Source organism: Myotis davidii, unplaced genomic scaffold (genome assembly GCF_000327345.1).
Source record: "Myotis davidii unplaced genomic scaffold, ASM32734v1 scaffold753, whole genome shotgun sequence".
Taxonomy (NCBI): Eukaryota; Metazoa; Chordata; class Mammalia; order Chiroptera; family Vespertilionidae; genus Myotis; species Myotis davidii.
The window spans coordinates 2,407,688-2,425,443 of record NW_006286231.1 but is presented as its reverse complement, the minus strand read 5'-3'; the positions used below and the strand labels follow the sequence as shown (position 1 = coordinate 2,425,443).

The following is a 17,756-nucleotide window of genomic DNA, read 5'->3' as shown; positions in this document are numbered from 1 at the left end:
GTTACCGGACCATTTTGCACTAGCAAAAGAAAAGAAACAAATTGACTTTGAAAACAGGGGGATGGTTTTTCCGGCAATAGGCCGCGTGCACACAGAGAACATCAGTGAGCAGTGAGTAAAGGAAAGAAGAACAAATATCCCAATCCCACCCCATTCTCCCGCCAAGGCTTCTTACCTGTTTCAGGTGCATCTGACAACAGAGGTAGAGGTGGGGGAGGAGGGGGCAAGGGTCCAGAGGCAGCAGCCCCCGTTACTGGTCCCACTGCTACTTCCGAGCCCGTGGACAATGTGCCGGAAGCCACAACTGGCAGTATGGCGATGTCCCCATCCCCTTTCTTCTGAATTTTAATGGTCCCTTGTTTTTCCAGTTCATGAATCCTTTTTTCCAGGGTAGACTGTCTTTGAATGGCTTCTTCTTTTTCCTTGACCATTTTCCTTAAGGTGTGAACCTGGGTATTTGCATCTTTGTAGATTTCCTGCAAAAGAGTCCACGGTCAAGAGTTTGCCTTCACAGGACATACTTGCCTCTCACCACCAGATTGGCAAACTGAGGAAAAAGAAAATAGCCAAAAGGAAAAAAAAGAAAGAAAAGAAAAAGGATACTCGTATAGAGGAATTCTATGGAACTCAGCCAGAACCTATAAAGTCCCATTCATTATCGTTTGCTCACTGGCAATGCATGCAATATATGTTAGCAATTCTTATTGCTAATGTGGTTCTTTCAGTTAATTAAGGCTCGACTTTCCCTGCAGTGGGGAGAGGCACCGAGCAGAGATGACCCAGACATGGAATTTGGAGCTGGCTTTGGGATATCCAGTGGGTATTCCGGTGGTCTAGGATGTTTTCCTTTCACTTACTTTAAAATTCATTTTAACTCTGGATACATCAGCTAGCAGTAGCCAAAGGGGCCCTACATTAGCCTTGGACGGAAGTCAGAGTGGATTAAAAATCTGCAAGATGTGGGATAACCGCTGAAGAGTGCCCAGGGGCTGGCTGGCCCTGAACGGGTTTCCCCAGCCTTCACAATGCCCCCGGGCCAAGCGCAGGGCAGCCATGGCTGCAACCTTCTCCGTCCGGGAATACAGTTAACAAAACGGGCCAATGCTTCCCTCCACTGATCACTTATTTCTGTCTAGGTTTTTAGCAGAAAACAAAGAAGTTACCATTTCAATTCAAAGGCTGTCCCGGTTCCTTTTACTGGGGCTCTCAGAGGCCCGCGAGAGGACTTTATGGCACTGACTTGCTGGGCCTTGTACACGGGACCTCTCACCACAAACCTCCAGCAGGCAGGGAGACATTCTTCACACCCCGTCTATGATTAATAATCTGAGAGTCTGCCCTTGAATTGAGTCCATATGCTACAACTCTGTCTCGATGGTGTGCCAGAAAGTAAGTTTCCTAGAGTTAACTCTAGGACATGTCAGACGATCAAGCAACACACACAGACACGATAACCATCGCATAAAACGTGCCATTTCATTAACGGTGGTGCAAAGGCAAGCCATTTGCCTGAACGCCCTCCAGGCATTTCGGTGGTTTTATGTTCCCTATGATTCTAAACACACGGATGGGGCTCCATAAATACCTGACACGGAAGGTAAAACAATGCCAGCGCCAAATAAAACAGCTGTGCTTATCTGATAGTAACATGGATTGGTTTTGCTTTGCCTTTTAGATGGACTTGTAGTGCTGTCAACTTTCTATTTTGTTTTTTGGTGAATGCCATTAGGTCTCGCCTGGGTTAGGATTTCACCATTTCCATGGCAACCACCAAATCTGGTTTCACGTAGAAGCGAAGCAAAGTAACAAAGAAATGCAAGTTCTATTGACAATAAATAAATGGCATGAATTAAATCCATGCTGTATTTTTATTTCTAACCGAATGAGGGGTCTACATAATCAACTCCGACTCGTCCAGATGGGAAAATATTGTTGCTCACAAAACCTGTGATGAGGACATACTGCCCGGAGTGTTTGATTGCACACGCACGTGTAAAGCCCACAACTGTGCACTTTTCTTGGAGGACCACCTCGGAAACAGTCCCAACAGATAGGCTGCCCCAGTGCATTCCTCTGACATGCAGGCTCGGCCAGACGAAGGCCGGAGCGCCCTCCCCACGGTGCCTAGGGGGCCGCTGTCACCGTCACACTCACTCGAACCACATCCAGCTCCTTGTTCCTCTGCATGAGCTGCTTCTCCAGTTCCACGATCTTGGACATGGCTTCGTTCTCCGTGTCTTGCAGCTTTTCAGACAACTGTAAGGTTTGAAAGGGAGGCCCTGTCACAACCCAGGGTCACCCTGATCAGCGCCTGGGGCCTCGGCAAGTGGAGTCGCTCAGAGGCCGGAAGGGGCCCGTCACAGCCCTGTGTGTGCTCCACAGGCTGTTTTACGGAAATGTTAATATTTATGCTATGGCTCTGAATACAATTTGTTTTTAATGGGAATTAATTGATATACAGTCCTTAATAAAACCCATACGTTAGTTCTTTCATGTCTCTCTCCATTTCTGCGGGGGCTGGAGAAGAACGGGTGAGGGAGAAGGAAGCCCACCTTTCCCCCCGAGAAAAGGTTTTGAAAACTGTTGATCCAGAAAACTCGACTGTGTTGTTACAGGTAACCAGTTGAAAAAATACGACTGGTTGTTTGGATCCAAACTACCCAAATACTAAAAGCCATTTTGGAGGGGCCGTTCAAGCACACAGGTGGCCTGCTACAAAAGCGGGTGACACAGGTCTGGTTGTGCAATGCTGGCAGAGGCTGCCAGAGCAGGCCCGGGTGAGCCATGGCTCGGACAGTTACCCTCCACGCGAGGCCCTAGAACTGAGCGGCTTCGCACTTCTCACCTCTCCCTGAAAGCGATCACAAGTGAAGAAACTCAGGGAGACAGGGGGAAGGGACGAGGAGAGACTTACATCAATCAGGTCAGAATACCATGCAAATCTCTTAAGGGAAGAAACACTAAGCTCTTCCCAAGCAGGCGTCTGCCAGGCACAGCTGCACTGGGAGTTCTGGCAGCTTGGCTTAACCACAGCCACGAAGATGCACATGTGCAGAGTGACGGGAAAAGGTGAAGGACATTAAACACAGGTAATACTAGGAACTAAGAAAATGTGGAGGAAAAGAAATGCTCAAAGGGGAAAATAAATGTCCCTCCAAAAGAGATAATTCATTTCACAATCAAGGACACTGTCAGGATCCAGCAGAAGAATCAAGTCCTCACAAGGCCTGGGTTTTTAAGCAGCACCGTTTTTCCATTCATTCTTGCAGTATTACAGTATCAGCTGCGCGGATGAACAAATGAGTAACTTCTCATCCTCCTGGATCCACAGCAAGAAAACCCCCTGAATGGAAAACGAGTCCCAGCCCCGAGACAGTGCAAACATCACACTGAGAGGACATGCTGCCTGAAAGAGCCGGCCATGTGGAAAGCGCACCGATTCCCCTGAAAAGGCTCATTGTTGAAGCGAATCTATTTAGAACCTGAGTAGCCACAAGGCAGGAATGAGCAGACAGGCATCAGGAAGCCACCAGATGCCCTGTCCACGGGCTTGTGTGGGCACATTTGGTAGAAGGTGACTCATATTCAGAAGAAACTTATTCACCTCGGACCAAGTGCACATATTTGAGTGCAATTCCCTCTGGGTCAGTGGTCGGCAAACTGCGGCTCACGAGCCACATGCGGCTCTTTGGCCCCTTGAGTGTGGCTCTTCCACAAAACACCACGAAGTTTCAATCGCACTGTACGTGCGCGCCCGCACGTGGTATTTTGTGGAAGAGCCACACTCAAGGGGCCAAAGAGCCGCATGTGGCTCATGAGCCACAGTTTGCCGACCATGGCCCTAGGTAATGCTTATCACGTAGCTCTCCTGTGCCGACAGCAACGTGGCCAGGGAAATGTGGGCTCGACAGACACTGGGCAGGTGCGTGAAGTCAAGGCCACCATCCCACGGAGTGTGAAGTAACGCACCTGCCTTCCTGAGGGAACCCTGAGTGGCCTCTGACAGCTCTCTAGCTCATCCCTACACTCCACATACTGTCATTCACAGCCACCAAAGCGGGCACTTATTCTGCTCTGCACCCCTTGAAACACAGGCATGTTTTCCTTTTCTGGGAAGTAGTTACATGAGAGAGGTTTTCTTCCAGCTCCTCCACCCTTTCCAAGGCTGCGTTCTTGGTCTCGGCGTCTTCCAGCAGAGCTCCCACATCAAACACATTGTCCAGGTACGCCTGGATCTGCACCTGCAGCTTGTCACTCTCCGTGTGTTTCAGCTTCTAAACATCAAATGGCAAGAGCAGGGGGGTTAGCCTATCTGTGGAAACAGCACATAACTGCCCAACAGCCTATGTAGTTTTGTTTGTTCCACATAGTCTAGTCCAGCGGTCCTCAACCTGTGGGTCACAACCCCTTTGGCGGTCGAATGACCCTTTCACAGGGGTCACCTAAGACCATCCTGCATATCAGATATTTACATTACGATTCATAACAGTAGCAACATTACAGTTATGAAGTAGCAATGAAAATAATTTTATGGTTGGGTCACAACATGAGGAACTGTATTTAAAGGGCCAGAAGGTTGAGAACCACTGGTCTAGTCTTTTCCAAGAGAGGGTTTGATATATCCTCCTCCTTAAGAGAATTTAAGGAGTGATCATCCCAGAGGGTACCATCAGCTTGCTTTCTGGGGAAGACCCTCTTCCAAATATACACTCATTTCCCTAATCCTTCCTGTGGGTATATTCCCCATGTGGGTATATTCCAACCTAACACCTTTTGATGCAGGTGAAGTCAGGAAAATAGAAAAATTAAAACAACTTTGAATGGGAACAAGAGTCACGGGTAACATAAAACCTGAGAGCTATCTGTGTAGGAGGAGAGATTGGAGTGGGTGCTAACTGGCCCAGGTAATGATGTAGTTCTAATTGGAGGTAGAGCTGGGGGACAGTGGGGCAGGCACGGATAGAATATATTGGCCTGGGGGCTTATTTTAACATGAATTGCTAGAGCCCACCCTCCATGATTCCTAGTACTTCCCTACAACACTGCCCCCCACGAGGAGCTCAGGGCTCCCCGAAGCACAGGTCAGGAAGCTCCCCCCACCCCCATTCTCTGCATCCCAGGCCAGGCATTCCAGAGGAAGTGAGCCAGCTCTACGGTGAAGTCAGAGGTCAAGTAAACCAGGACTCTTCCTTAGAAGTAACGTAAGTCACGGCTTTCCCCGAGGAATACATGAGTAGCTGGCACATGGATGGTGTCAATAAACATGTACTGAGCAAATCAATGGCTCCTTATCAAGGCTGGTTTCTGTAAACAAATGAAGCATTTGTACACTATATGCTTATCATATTCTTCTATTCATCAGGGTCCAGAACCCACAGAGCAGGAAGTCAGAGAAACAGAGTGTTTTGAAAAAGTCTTAAAGTTTTCCGAGGAACCCTACTCTGCATAAACCCCCAGGAAAGCAGACTTTCTCCCGGTCTGATCTGGCGTTCTACCCCTGAGCTTGCTGGAAGAGAGTACATTCCATTTTGGTTTGGGAGTCAGAACTGAAAAAGATTTCTAAATAAGGGTGGAGTCTAGAAAAGACACTGGAGAAGTTTAGCAGGATTTTTCTCAGATTTCACAATGGACAACAGGTGCTAACACGTTACTATCTGCCACTGTAACCCGGAGCCTGAAGTGAGCTCTGCGCGGCCATCACAAAACTGAACCTGGAGCCGCTTTACGGAGCTCCACACCCAAACTGAGCCTGGAGCCACGTTACGGAGCTCTACACCCAAACTGAGCCCGGAGCCGCGTCACGGAGCTCTACACCCCAATTCTGTTCTAATGCTGCTCGTCTTAGAGCACGAAGGGAAAGACAGACAAACCACGACCTCAAAATACCTTTCAGTACATTATCCTATCCAAGATATTAGTGGATCTTTAAATGGGAAAAGAATTCAAAGCAATTCTTCAGTAGAAACCGATCATGCCTTAGACAACATTAGGCCAGTCTCTCCTGGTCTGATAAGCAAAGCCATAAGCTGCAGAATAACCAATTCTGTGATTCTGCCTCGCAATAAACTGAGGGTACCGATGTGTGATCCCCTAGCTCCACCCCTAAGGACGATGGGCAGCTGAGCTCCAGGGGAAGGGCTTCTATCTTCTTCATAACTAGAAACAGCCTTGAAATTGAGGCCAACCATTCTTGCCCAACCACTAGTGACCTTCCAAGTTCAAATGGACCATTCTTATCTAGAATGGAAAGCGTAACTGCCAAGGAGTCCAAGGAAAGGGTACATTCTGTGCACACGGAGCTACTCAAGTCCATTTACAATTTTCACATCAACTTTCTGAAGGGCTTCAGGGAACTGGCTGAGCATTTCTGCAAGGGAGCACGAGAAAGAGAAACTTTAGGCCCTCTTGTCCCAAGAACTAAAAGTAGAACTTCTAAGGTCACATTTTCAGCAGAATTTAACAACTACACAAGGAAGTCTCTGGTGTTCATTTCTCTCTTTTTTTTGTATGTTCTAAGGAATTTTTCATCACTCGACAGCAGTCTGGGTTTGACCTTCCCTGCATAATCAGGTTCCCCAGAGTAACCAAGAATGTGAATTTCCCAACAGCCCGCCCGAATGAGGGGTGCAGTGAGACTTGACCCTAGAGCTCCAAAGCAGAGGGAAGCTGCAGCAAGGCTGTATATGAGAGGTTCTCTGCCTCCGGTACTAAAAGCTGCTGGCGAAGACAGCGGAGGCCCAGGAAGCCTGCAAGAACCCAGCTTCTCTGGCAGACTGCACCCCTCAGGTGGCTCCCTCTTACCTAGCAGTACAGTAAGAAAGTGGACGGCATAGGGCCACAAGTGTTCTTTCGCCCCTGCGGAAGTGAATCTTTGAGGGTAGGCAATAAATCAGGTCTTATATGAGAGCCGAAGCTTTCAACTCTACTTACATCCAAGTATTCGTCCAGGCCTAACTTGGTAAATTCATACTGGAGATGAACTCTGAAATTCATATCTTCTACTGAATGGACTACAATATTAATAAACTGCATAGAGGCCACCTGAAATGAAATTGCCAACAGGTTAGATGGGTTCCAAGCTTGTTTTCTCATTTTAATCTTAAAATATGCTTTCAATTGCACACATCAGAGCTCACTTACCAATTTCCTTTTCATCCATTTAATTGGGTTTTTAAAAAATACTTCATATTTTTAAAAAATTCAAAAGTCATATAGGTATCATAATTACATATCACTTCACATCCACTAGGCTGGCTATAATCACAAGGAAAGATAATAACAGGTGTTGACAAGGATGCGGAAAAGGTAAAACCCTTATCCCCTGCTGGGGGTGGGGCTGTAAAATAGTGTAGCCGCTGTGGAAAGCGCTGCAGTGCCTAAAACTGTTAAACACAGAGTTTTCATGTTACCCAGCAATCTCATTCTTAGGTAAACATACCCAAGAGAAAAGGAAATACACATCCACATAAAAACTTCTACACAAATGTTCATAGTAATTAAAATGTGTGTGTGTGTGTGTGTGTGTGTGTGTAACAATGTCAATCAACTGATGGATTAAAAAAAATGTGATATGTCCATACAATGGGATATTATGCAACAATAAAAAGGAATGAGGTACTGAAATGTGCTACAACATGGGTGAACTTGAACTCATTATAAGTGAAAAAAGTCACAGAAGATGACATGTATTATAATTCCATTCATATGAAGTATCCAGAATAGGCAACTCTACAGAGACAGGAAGTAGGTTAGTAGCTGCCTAGGACTGGGCGTGGGGAAAATGGGGAGTGACTGCGGATGGGTGTGAGGATTCTTTTGGGGGTGACAAAATTTTCTAAATTAGACTGCAGTGATGGCTGCACAGCCCCACAAATACACTAAAAATGTGTTGACTTGTACAGTTTAGATGGGTAAATTGGATCGTATGTTAATTATATCTCAGTAAAGGCATTTTAAAAAAGTCTTATAGGCATACAGAATAAACAATGAACGTTATTACAGATATATTGTAGAAAATGTGAAAATTATTACAAAGAAAAGCATTCAAATCTCCTATAATCACAGGTGATTTATTATCACCTCTGAAACCTCACGGTGGGCCCCATCATCCCAACAGGATCATCACAGGATCCCTGACCCATCTTTCCACTTTGAACAATGAACCGGGTTCCATTCCAGAGAAGCCTTGGATTCACTGCTCTCTACCCGCAACACCATCAGTGGCCCTGAGACCAGCCACAGAGAAAAACCAGTCCCCGGTTTGGTAAAAGCAGCACGGAGTTCAACAGACCTATTTTGCTTCTAATAGTGACAATCAGTTTATTTATGGCGGAAATATCCCACTAATGCTTTCCCTCGCGCAAGGAGGTAAGATGATTATGGGAGCCAGATCCACGTTTTCTCCGAACACCACCTCACTCTTCCTCTCTCTCCAAAACCTCATTTTCTTTCTCTTTTCAAAATTATTTTTTGTCGCGTTAGATTCTTGAGTATTTTATTCATCAGATATCCTTCCGCTCTAGGTGACAAGGAGACACTATGGCAGTTAATTAACAAGTGACTTCAGGGGCTGTGGTTAAATGAGCTAAAGAAGATTTGGTCAGTTTTTTGTTTTCTTTTGGGAGGTTATACCTCTTAATTGCAGTTTATGAAAAGCCTCATTTTCTGGAGGAAAAATACGGTTGGCTTTTGGCATCTTTCCACTTCTCTCCTGAAAGCAGGTCTAAGTGATCTGTTGAGTTTTACGACATGCCTGAGAGGTAACTACTTGCTAGGTGATGCATGCATCAAGCGCATAGGATCCATATACCAGCACTTCTATATAAGGTTCCTCAATGCATGTGCATGTGAATAAATGTGCTCACAGGAAACATGCTTTCCTTAGTAAACAGTGCAGGTGTTTTAAAGGACTTATAGTCATTCTAGCAGAAACTCGATGGCAGAGAGATCCTGTACGCACATCCGATAAGTGAGCGAGGTGGGCCACATGGAACAGAACAGGGAATGGTGTGGACTGAGATGAACTGGAAAGTACACTTTAGCCACAAGGAATAGGCGTGAGTTGGCTTTAGCAGCTGATATTCTGCATGAATGGGGGTCTCGTGTTGTCGGAAATTTTTAGCTTAAGAAAATCAGAAATCGGTATTTTTGTGCATAATTTCCAAATTCTTTTATGAAAGGACATCACTGGGAGACTAACTCACAAGCCTGCAGGTTGCCTCCAGCCTGGGAGCCTCCAGTTTGCAACCCCAGCTTAAAGGGACAGGTGAGTTCCCCGCTTGAGGCCAAGGAAAGAAACTGGTCAGGAGAGCCAGGCACCACTTCTTCACGTTTATCACCTGTGCCAACAGCCATAAACACGCCCAAAAAACCCTACTAACAAGAATTAAAAAGTCAATGTAAAGTATTCCTTGTTTCACATCCACTTTTTACCTTTTTAAAAAGCATATGTGTGTGTGTGTGTGTGTGTGTGTGTGTGTGTGTGTATCTTTGCCTTATGGAACAGAAAACCTCTATAAAAGAGTCCATCTTTCTCACTGATTTTGGAAGGGGCTGAGGGTCATGATGTCTATTAAATTTAAGGACCCAGAAAAAAGTGTTTACATAAAAGGGTTAGGAATCTGTAAAGCTATGCTCCATATTTTACAGTCACTGAAGCAATTCCAGGGAAAGCCCTGCCTGGTGTCCGAGCACAGGCTCAGAAGACTCGACAGTGTCGGACCTGACTGGGCTGTCTGCTCCGGCCTGGCAGTGACCTGGGAGATGACCCAGGTGAGGACCCCCAGGGCTCAGAAGCTCCCAGGTGAGGACCCCCTGCATTAGGCCTGCCAATCTGGGTGCCCTCGAGAGGAAGCTGTCTGAGGAAATTCTCTAGAGTGGAGTCCACCTTCAGTCCAGGATTGAGCCTCAGGCATATGGATTCAGAAGTGCTCAAACTCCTTTTAGTTCTGGAAGATGACAGCCTGCTGAGCCCCATGCTGTTGCACATTATCTCCCTGTAAGTGGATCTGCAGTGTCGGTATGCCTTCATACAATTACTAGAGCAGGGAAGAGATCAGGAGAGGGGTGGGGGGAGAGTAGGGAGAACCACTGCCATACATTAATGTAGGGGACATATACAGTCAATTCCACAAACCAAAGCACTTTAGTCTTGGGAATATTGTCTAGAGAAGGGCACTGGCTCAGGTGTGCAGAAGGCAAAACGGTCCGATTCATGCTTCTGCCCTAAGGATTCCCATGCGGCACCATTGACAGTAACATTACTGACTGTAGCATATGCACCATGCACGTTACCTTCCTTTTCCCAAGTGCATGCTTCATGCTTTATTTGCTGTAAATAACCAGTTCTTTTGGCTTGTACTATAGAGTGCACAGAAGGAATAAAACTGGAAATAAATGCCATCGAGGGAAAATAGAGATTAAGAGGGACAGTCTAGATTGGATCTGTAGCATATTATGCTCAATTTCCTGTCCTTTGTAATATACTCATACATATGGATATATACTACATATAAATATCAATGGATTTAGGGAAAAGTGCTGAAATTGAGTTTGTTTTCTTGAATGCAGTACAAAAATAGCTCACCATAAAATCGATGTTATTGTCTTCATTCCTGAAATGTTCCATCAACTTCTCAAAGCGCTGCTTTTCTCCACAAACCTGAAAACACACATTTTCATCGTGCATGTGAAATTCCAAACATAAGCAACCCCAATTTAGATGCAGAAAGTTTAGCATTAATAATCATTTCCAGAATGCCTGTTTTTTTCCTCTCTCACACTCTATTTACTTTTCTTCTGCGCTAGTTAACTCACAATAGCAACGTGAGCCAGGACCCGCACTGATCCTGGGTTTCCTTTGCAAGTTCTCCTGAGACTCTGAAGTCCCTATCAAGTGTGTTCTTTCCCGGGTTAGCTTTGCATGACCCACCAACTTTTTTAACCTGCATTCAGGATACCAGAATGTTGTTTATGGTAATTTAAAGAAATCACCAGGGTTCTCCTTTTTCCAGAAATACCAGGACCAGACATGCTAAGAGATCTTAAAAATTTTGTATTTAAATTCCTTAAAAAACAAATTCAAATTTTTGATATCATGTCTAAGCTAATTAAGTAATTTTGGTGCATTAGCTACAATACTGAGAAGTCGATGTTTCAATTCGTGGTCAAGGCACAGATTGAATCCCCAGGAGGCACTGATCGGTGTTTCTCTCATCCATGTTTCTCTCTCTCTCCCTTCCTATCTCTCTAAAATTAATAAAAACATTTTATTGATTATTGAAAAAATAAAGTCCTCATGGTTGATGGGCCAGCATTTCAGAAACAGTAGTTTATACAATATGAGACCAGTTCAGCAATTTTTAACAGGTGTGCTGCAAGAATTTTTAAAACATGCAATACCTAACTATTTAATCAGGGGTACTGGCCACTTTTCCCTTCAGTTGTCAAATAAAAATGGCAATAGCTAACAAAACAATAGCCATCTGTGTGAATGAATCTAATTGTACTCCCCACCCCCACCCCCGTTTTTTGTCAGATTAGCAAAAAAAATATTGTTTTGGTGTGCTGCAAAATTTTAGCAATTAGTTAATGTGTGCCATGAGATGAAAAAGGTTGAAAATTACTGGACTAGGTGATTAAATCCTGAGCCCTAACTACCAGTTGTAAACTGGAGAGCTGGATCATTAACTCTCCAATCCATTCAACCTCGAATTTAACAACACACATAAACTGAAACACAGTTACTATAACTGGGTAGCATAGGAAAGGAGCAGGGATTGGTCCACTGACCCTGCATAGCTACAAGGAACAAGGTAATTCCCACGTAATCAGGCATTGTGTCCAGAATTTTATAGGGCTGAGGAAAGCACATGTGGGCAGCAACAAAACACACTACTGGTAGCCTGTGGATAAAAGAGATGGCATCAAATCCAGAACAAGCAACGTTAGATCAATTTCATGCTGGGTAAAGATCCCCCAAATCATTACACTAGCCTGGTAGGCAGGACTGAAACAGACATTATGAAGCGCTTTGAATGTATATACATTTCTTTAGAAATCATTCATTCTGTCAACAGACAAATCCATGCTGAGAACATGTGTTTTGAAATAGAAATACCTTTAATCTTTACACACACACACAAATAGACGTAAATATTTTCCAATTTACAGCTGCTATGAATGTGATGAAAAGAAACCAAATGCACAAAACAACATTTGCCAACATAGATCCCAGCTTCAGGAAACCTTGATAGAAGGACCTGACTGACCACTCCCTGCGCCCGCTGTAAGAACTAGAAGGGCCCCTTCCTTCTGCTCCATCCAGCCCTGCCCATCAAGGTTAGACATCCTGCTCACTGAGCTGCTGCCAATCTCTGCTGATGGATTCAGGGTGGCGTCTCTGACACTGTGCCAGGGGAGCAGCAGACCTGAGGCCCCTCAGCCCTGCTGATGGAGAGGAAGCGTGCACACCAGATCCACATTTGTTCTATGCCCCTTGAGCAATCATTAAATAGGTGTATACTCTGATCGTGGGGGGAGGGAGGGAAGGACGGGGGATGGGAAGGCATGCTTGGGAAAAGGTTGGGAAAAGTCGTGTCCACATCAGAGGAAAGTCGTCATGGCTCAGAGATCACATCTGGAGCTCCCCCCACACATGGTGCAAACAGGACCAGCACGGCCGAACGTGCTGCTTCTCCCCTTGGAAACTAGCCTCGTTTTAGAAGTCGGTGAGGATGAAAGGAATGAGACCACTGATGGTCAGTTATTTCCAGAATCCGCACACTGGGGACCGTCTCAGGCCTTCAGCAAAAGGACGTCAGAGCCGGAGCATGTCTGCACGCACATTTACTGCATGTTCTAGTTTGCTGCACTTAATGTCCATCTGCCAACAAAGGCCAGACAATAGGTGATCTGAAAACTTTTAAGTGAAAAGAAAATTGTACTATGGCAACTAAAATCTGTCATTTCTTGACTTTTATAGTCACTGGTATTTCCCAGTCCCCCGCTAGCGTTGACACCAATCTCCTGTATCAATACGGGGTAGACACTGCAGGAGCTGGGGAGGCAGTGACTGTAAGCGATACGGCCACAGGGAGGCGGGGGCAGCAGACGGAAGAGGAGCTCCGCTGGGCACTGGGCCCCTCTGTCAGGAGTCAGACTTCTGCTCTAGCCAGGGCTACCAGAAATGAAGTCAACCAGCAGAAAAATAAAAGTAGAAGCCCTAGAGAAGCAGATACTCTACTGTAAAAATATGTCTACTGCTCTGAACTTAATTCCTCATTCATAAATCATTCATAGATTTCATTCTCATGAGAATGAGTTCACCCATCCTGCCTGATGAGCACTGTGTAACGCAGGGGAACGTCCAGCCCTCGGCCCGTATAAGGCCCACAAATCATTTGGTCTGGCCCTGCCAAGGCATTAGGGGTGAGTTAATTAAATGTTTGACCAAATAGAGCAGGCTGATTTTTAAGTTGGCAATTTTGTATGGTCCAAGAATGATGTTATAAATATCCAAATGGCCCTGGGCAGAAAAAAGGTTCCCGACTCCTGGTGTAAGTGACAATGTTCAGGCCTGGGACCCTGGAGCAGACCTCACTTGGCTGACACAGCCACCCGTGCCCCAAGCCCTGTGGGGTCCTAATACAGCTGGGCCTCTTTGCAGTTGAAGCTCTAACATTATGGGGTGAGGGGGAATGAGGGCAGAAATGGAACTACAGGGAGTATTAAACGGGGGACCATGAAACCTGGGTTATAAGTCACGGCTCTGCCACTGCCCCACAGTGATCTGGGGCAGTGGTCGGCAAACTGCGGCTCGCAAGCCACATGCGGCTCTTTGGCCCTGTGGCATGGGCCACAAAGTTTCAATCGCACTGTACATGCGTGCCCACACGTGGTCTTTTGTGGAAGAGCCACACTCAAGGAGCCAGTTTGCCGACCACTGATCTGGGGTAACTCAGGGAACCTCCCTGGATTTGGGTTTTACATCCATGAATCTGAGAGCCTGAGATCACACCTTTGGTTTTCATGGCCTGTTCTAGGAAGCCATTAGGGTCATAGAAGAATACGTTGGAAACTCCAAGAATGGGGGCTTGGCCGGGAGAGAAAAAGCACAAATGAGAAAGGTTCTCGGAACTTCTATCCTCACATATCCAGCTCTGCTTGGTTACATGAGCTTCCTGGTAAGATTTCTTTTGGAAAAAGAGTTTCATTGAAGGTTTCCATTGCTAATGAAAATTGGGGTGGCGGGGGGCGGGGGGGGGGGATCCTCTCACTCTATATCTTGAAGCTCTAAGCTTCTAATCTAGGCCAGGTGATACAACATGATATTCCCTAAATGACCGGCCTGGAAGCTAACAAACCAAATTTAGAGAGGTGCACTCGGCTAGGCGGGCCCTGAGCACCCCACATAAGGGCCAGAGCTCTAACTCAGGGCATGCGCTCACTGGTGCCCCAGGAGTAGTTAAATCCTGCCCCGTGCAGATAAGAGGGGCCATACCCAGGACGAGCAAGACACATTTTCACTTCAAAGCAGGACTGAAGCAAAAGCACAGCTTCTGCCAAAAAACAAGTCAACTCTGTTCTCCACCATCTGCGAAAGACATCTCCGAACACTGTCCCCCGAAGCATTTAAATAAATCTGGGCCCTGGACGCCCAAGGGGTGGCTGTTGAAAGGATCTCTGAAAGTGGGCAGAGGTTAGGGGGTGCTTTCCCTGAAGGCTACCAGCGGAGAAAAGATGGTTTTACGAAAGCCTGGTAATAAACGGAGCGATAGTGCTAGCCAGATGCTGAATGAAGGACAGACCGCCGGCCTTCGGCCACTTCTCCACTCCCCTCAAGGTCAGGGACTGTCTTTGGCTTCCCCCAGCATCAGCTCCCAGGACACCACACAGAGTCTGCAGCCAGCATGAGGCCCGACTCTCACGAGGAGACTATAAAATATGCTCCTGGGCAGTTATATAAAAATTAAAGGCCCCTTGCTTAAGTGTTTCCTTCTTGCCCTGTTGCCTGGCGCCTGCCTCAATGCCTCCTTTTTCTCTTTTCACAATAGGCCCCTGTGATCCGCAGGGCTCCCTGCAGGAAGGCTGGGGTAGAGGCAAGTCCATTATGACTGATTGGACTGCCTTTCTCGGGGGCTGCTGGGAATGAAAGTTCTGTTTTCCTTTCAGGGCCGCGTGAAGTAAACAGCTATTTCATAGGCCTGGGTGAAAGCACCTTTCACCTTCTCCCGAGAGCACCAGAGTCAGGGCTCTGATGCCTGATGGCCCGCCAGAAACCGCTTTCTGAGGGGCTCTGTAGCGGCTGGGGGCCTATTACCGCTTTCCCGAGAGGTGACCACCCACTCCAGACAATGACACCAACGGGCTGCCGTGACAGAGCCAACCTGCTGCTGGCTCTCCCGCCTCCCTGGGATGTGAAGGCGGAAATGTCCATCCAGCTGAAGCATTCTGAAGCGGAACACCCCGAACTCGCTCCCCTGAAATGAAGACTCACGAAAGCTAAACAACTGAACGCATTCTACAATCTATAATCCAAGCCCTCCTTCCTCATAAAATAATAAGGTATTCCTATCAATCTTGGACTGGTTATCTGATGATGAGCCAGAGGTTTCATCCAGATAATGCTAAACACCCTTTTGAAAACACCAGTCACTATTCCAGATGTTTTCAAAAATCCAGATGTTTGGCACCAGGCACATGAAGCATCCAGATGACTGTTTTACTTTCCATGCACATATTTTGCTGTACCGAATAAGGAATCCTGATGTAGACGCAAAGGGCTGGTGAAATCCCTAGAGGATGACTTGTTGACACACCACACCTTAAACGAGAAACGCAGTTTTATCACTCCCCTAAAAAAAGATGGCCTTCATTAAATTCTAGAGTGTACAGCTCCAATAATTCTTCATAAATGACATCTTTCAGAAGTATTCCTAATATATGAGTTTATTTTTTTAAAATTTTTACTGATTTTTAGAGGGAGACAAAGGGAGAAAAGAAGAGGGGGCGGGGGGAGAGACGCATCAATTTGTTGTTCCACTTATTTATGCATTCATTGGTTGGCCCCTGTGTGTGCCCTGACCAGGGACGAAAGCCACAACCTTGGCATGTGCCTAAGACATGACTTTAATCTTTCCGATTTCAAATGCAAGACTCACATCTCTTGGTCATCAGTGAGGACACATACAGATTCTTTCAGGCTCCTATTCCTACAAGAAAACCAAAGTACTTTCTAATTCTTCAGGAGAGGCTGGTATTTAAATAGCTGCCAGAGAACTAAACCACAAAGGCCTTCAGGCATCTCTGGGGCAACTTACCAGTCAGACCCCTCAAAAGTAGGCCTGTCACTGTCCTTTATTTCTCCTCAGGACTTCATTCCTTGAACATACCCAATCTGGTCAAGCAAGGCAAGAGACGGGACACAAGGACATATTTCTAGTGGTCATCACACGTTCACTAAACCACAGCAATAGTAGGAGCTGTTTACCGCCTGTGGCATTTTCGCCAACAGAACTTGGGACCTGCTCGGGGAACAGATGTCAACCCAAGCTCGCCTCATGCCTGAATCACAACAAATCAATTTAAATTGAACAAAGATGTGCTATGAATTCTGAGCCCTTGAGGACAAGGACTCTTTGTTTGTGAGATCAAAGATCCTAGCCCACAAACAGGCAAACGCCTGAAGTTTGTCCGCTGTTCTCTCCTCTGCTTCTTCCTGTGCTCTGCTCCAACGCTGGGTCTCATCAGGAGGGCTTTGTGCTTAGCTACCTGCCGCCACACCACCAGCCCCAGACGACAGCAGACAGTGCTGAAAGTGTGGTCCTTGAACACAGGGCCCCTGAGGCCCTTGTACAGAATCTGTGAGCTCAAAACTATGTTTATAATGATACTTAGATGCTGCCAGCCCTTTTCACAGAGCAGATATGTGCAGTGGTGGTGCAGATGCAATGGTGGGTGAATGAAACTGCTGGTGCCTCAGCATGATCAAGGCAGTGACCCCAAACTACACCAGCAGTCACTGTGGTCATCAGAGCCATGCACTTTTTGTTAAAAAAAAAAAAAAAAAAAAAAGCCAGACTCACTCAAGAATGCCTTTGGTGATGCACTAAAATGTTTAATTTTATTTAATCTGAACCTTTGGTTACATTCTACTAATATTCTATACGCTGAAATGGGAAGCCTGCATAAAGAACTTTTTCTGCATATTCATTAATATATGCTGTCATGAGGACAAGCATGTCTGTGATTATTCTAGTTGTAAGAAGAGTTGGTACTATTTAAAAAAAAAAAAAAAAAAAAAAAAGCCAGACTCACTCAAGAATGCCTTTGGTGATGCACTAAAATGTTTAATTTTATTTAATCTGAACCTTTGGTTACATTCTACTAATATTCTATACGCTGAAATGGGAAGCCTGCATAAAGAACTTTTTCTGCATATTCATTAATATATGCTGTCATGAGGACATGCTGTCATGAGGACATTCTAGTTGTAAGAAGAGTTGGTACTATTTAAAAGAATGACCGGCAAATTACAGTTATTTAGATATATTTATTGGGCAGTTATTTTCTTGAAAATTAATGAAATGAGCCCTTTACTTTAAGGAAACACTATTGACAATACAGTGGGGCCTTGACTTACGAGTTTAATTCGTTCCGTGACGGAGCTCGTAACTCAAATTACTCGTATGTCAAATCAAAAAGTGAACGAGTGAAACACGTAATGCTGGGCCGATGTTGTGGCGTTCACTGTGACG

The 17,756-nt window shown here is 45.7% G+C and overlaps 1 protein-coding gene across 1 annotated transcript in view; it reads right to left on the bottom strand.

Moving 5' to 3' along the window:
* The window catches only part of FMNL2 (formin like 2), a 318,406-nt gene that overhangs the window by 25,524 nt on the left and 275,126 nt on the right, over nucleotides 1-17,756 (bottom strand). Inside the window, exons 10-14 of the mRNA XM_015559808.1 lie at nucleotides 10,586-10,660; nucleotides 6,931-7,041; nucleotides 4,125-4,274; nucleotides 2,155-2,256; nucleotides 208-476 (exon numbers count right to left, since the gene is read on the bottom strand). Coding sequence (XP_015415294.1) covers nucleotides 208-476; nucleotides 2,155-2,256; nucleotides 4,125-4,274; nucleotides 6,931-7,041; nucleotides 10,586-10,660 — 707 coding nt within the window. The remainder of the gene's footprint in view (nucleotides 1-207; nucleotides 477-2,154; nucleotides 2,257-4,124; nucleotides 4,275-6,930; nucleotides 7,042-10,585; nucleotides 10,661-17,756) is intronic.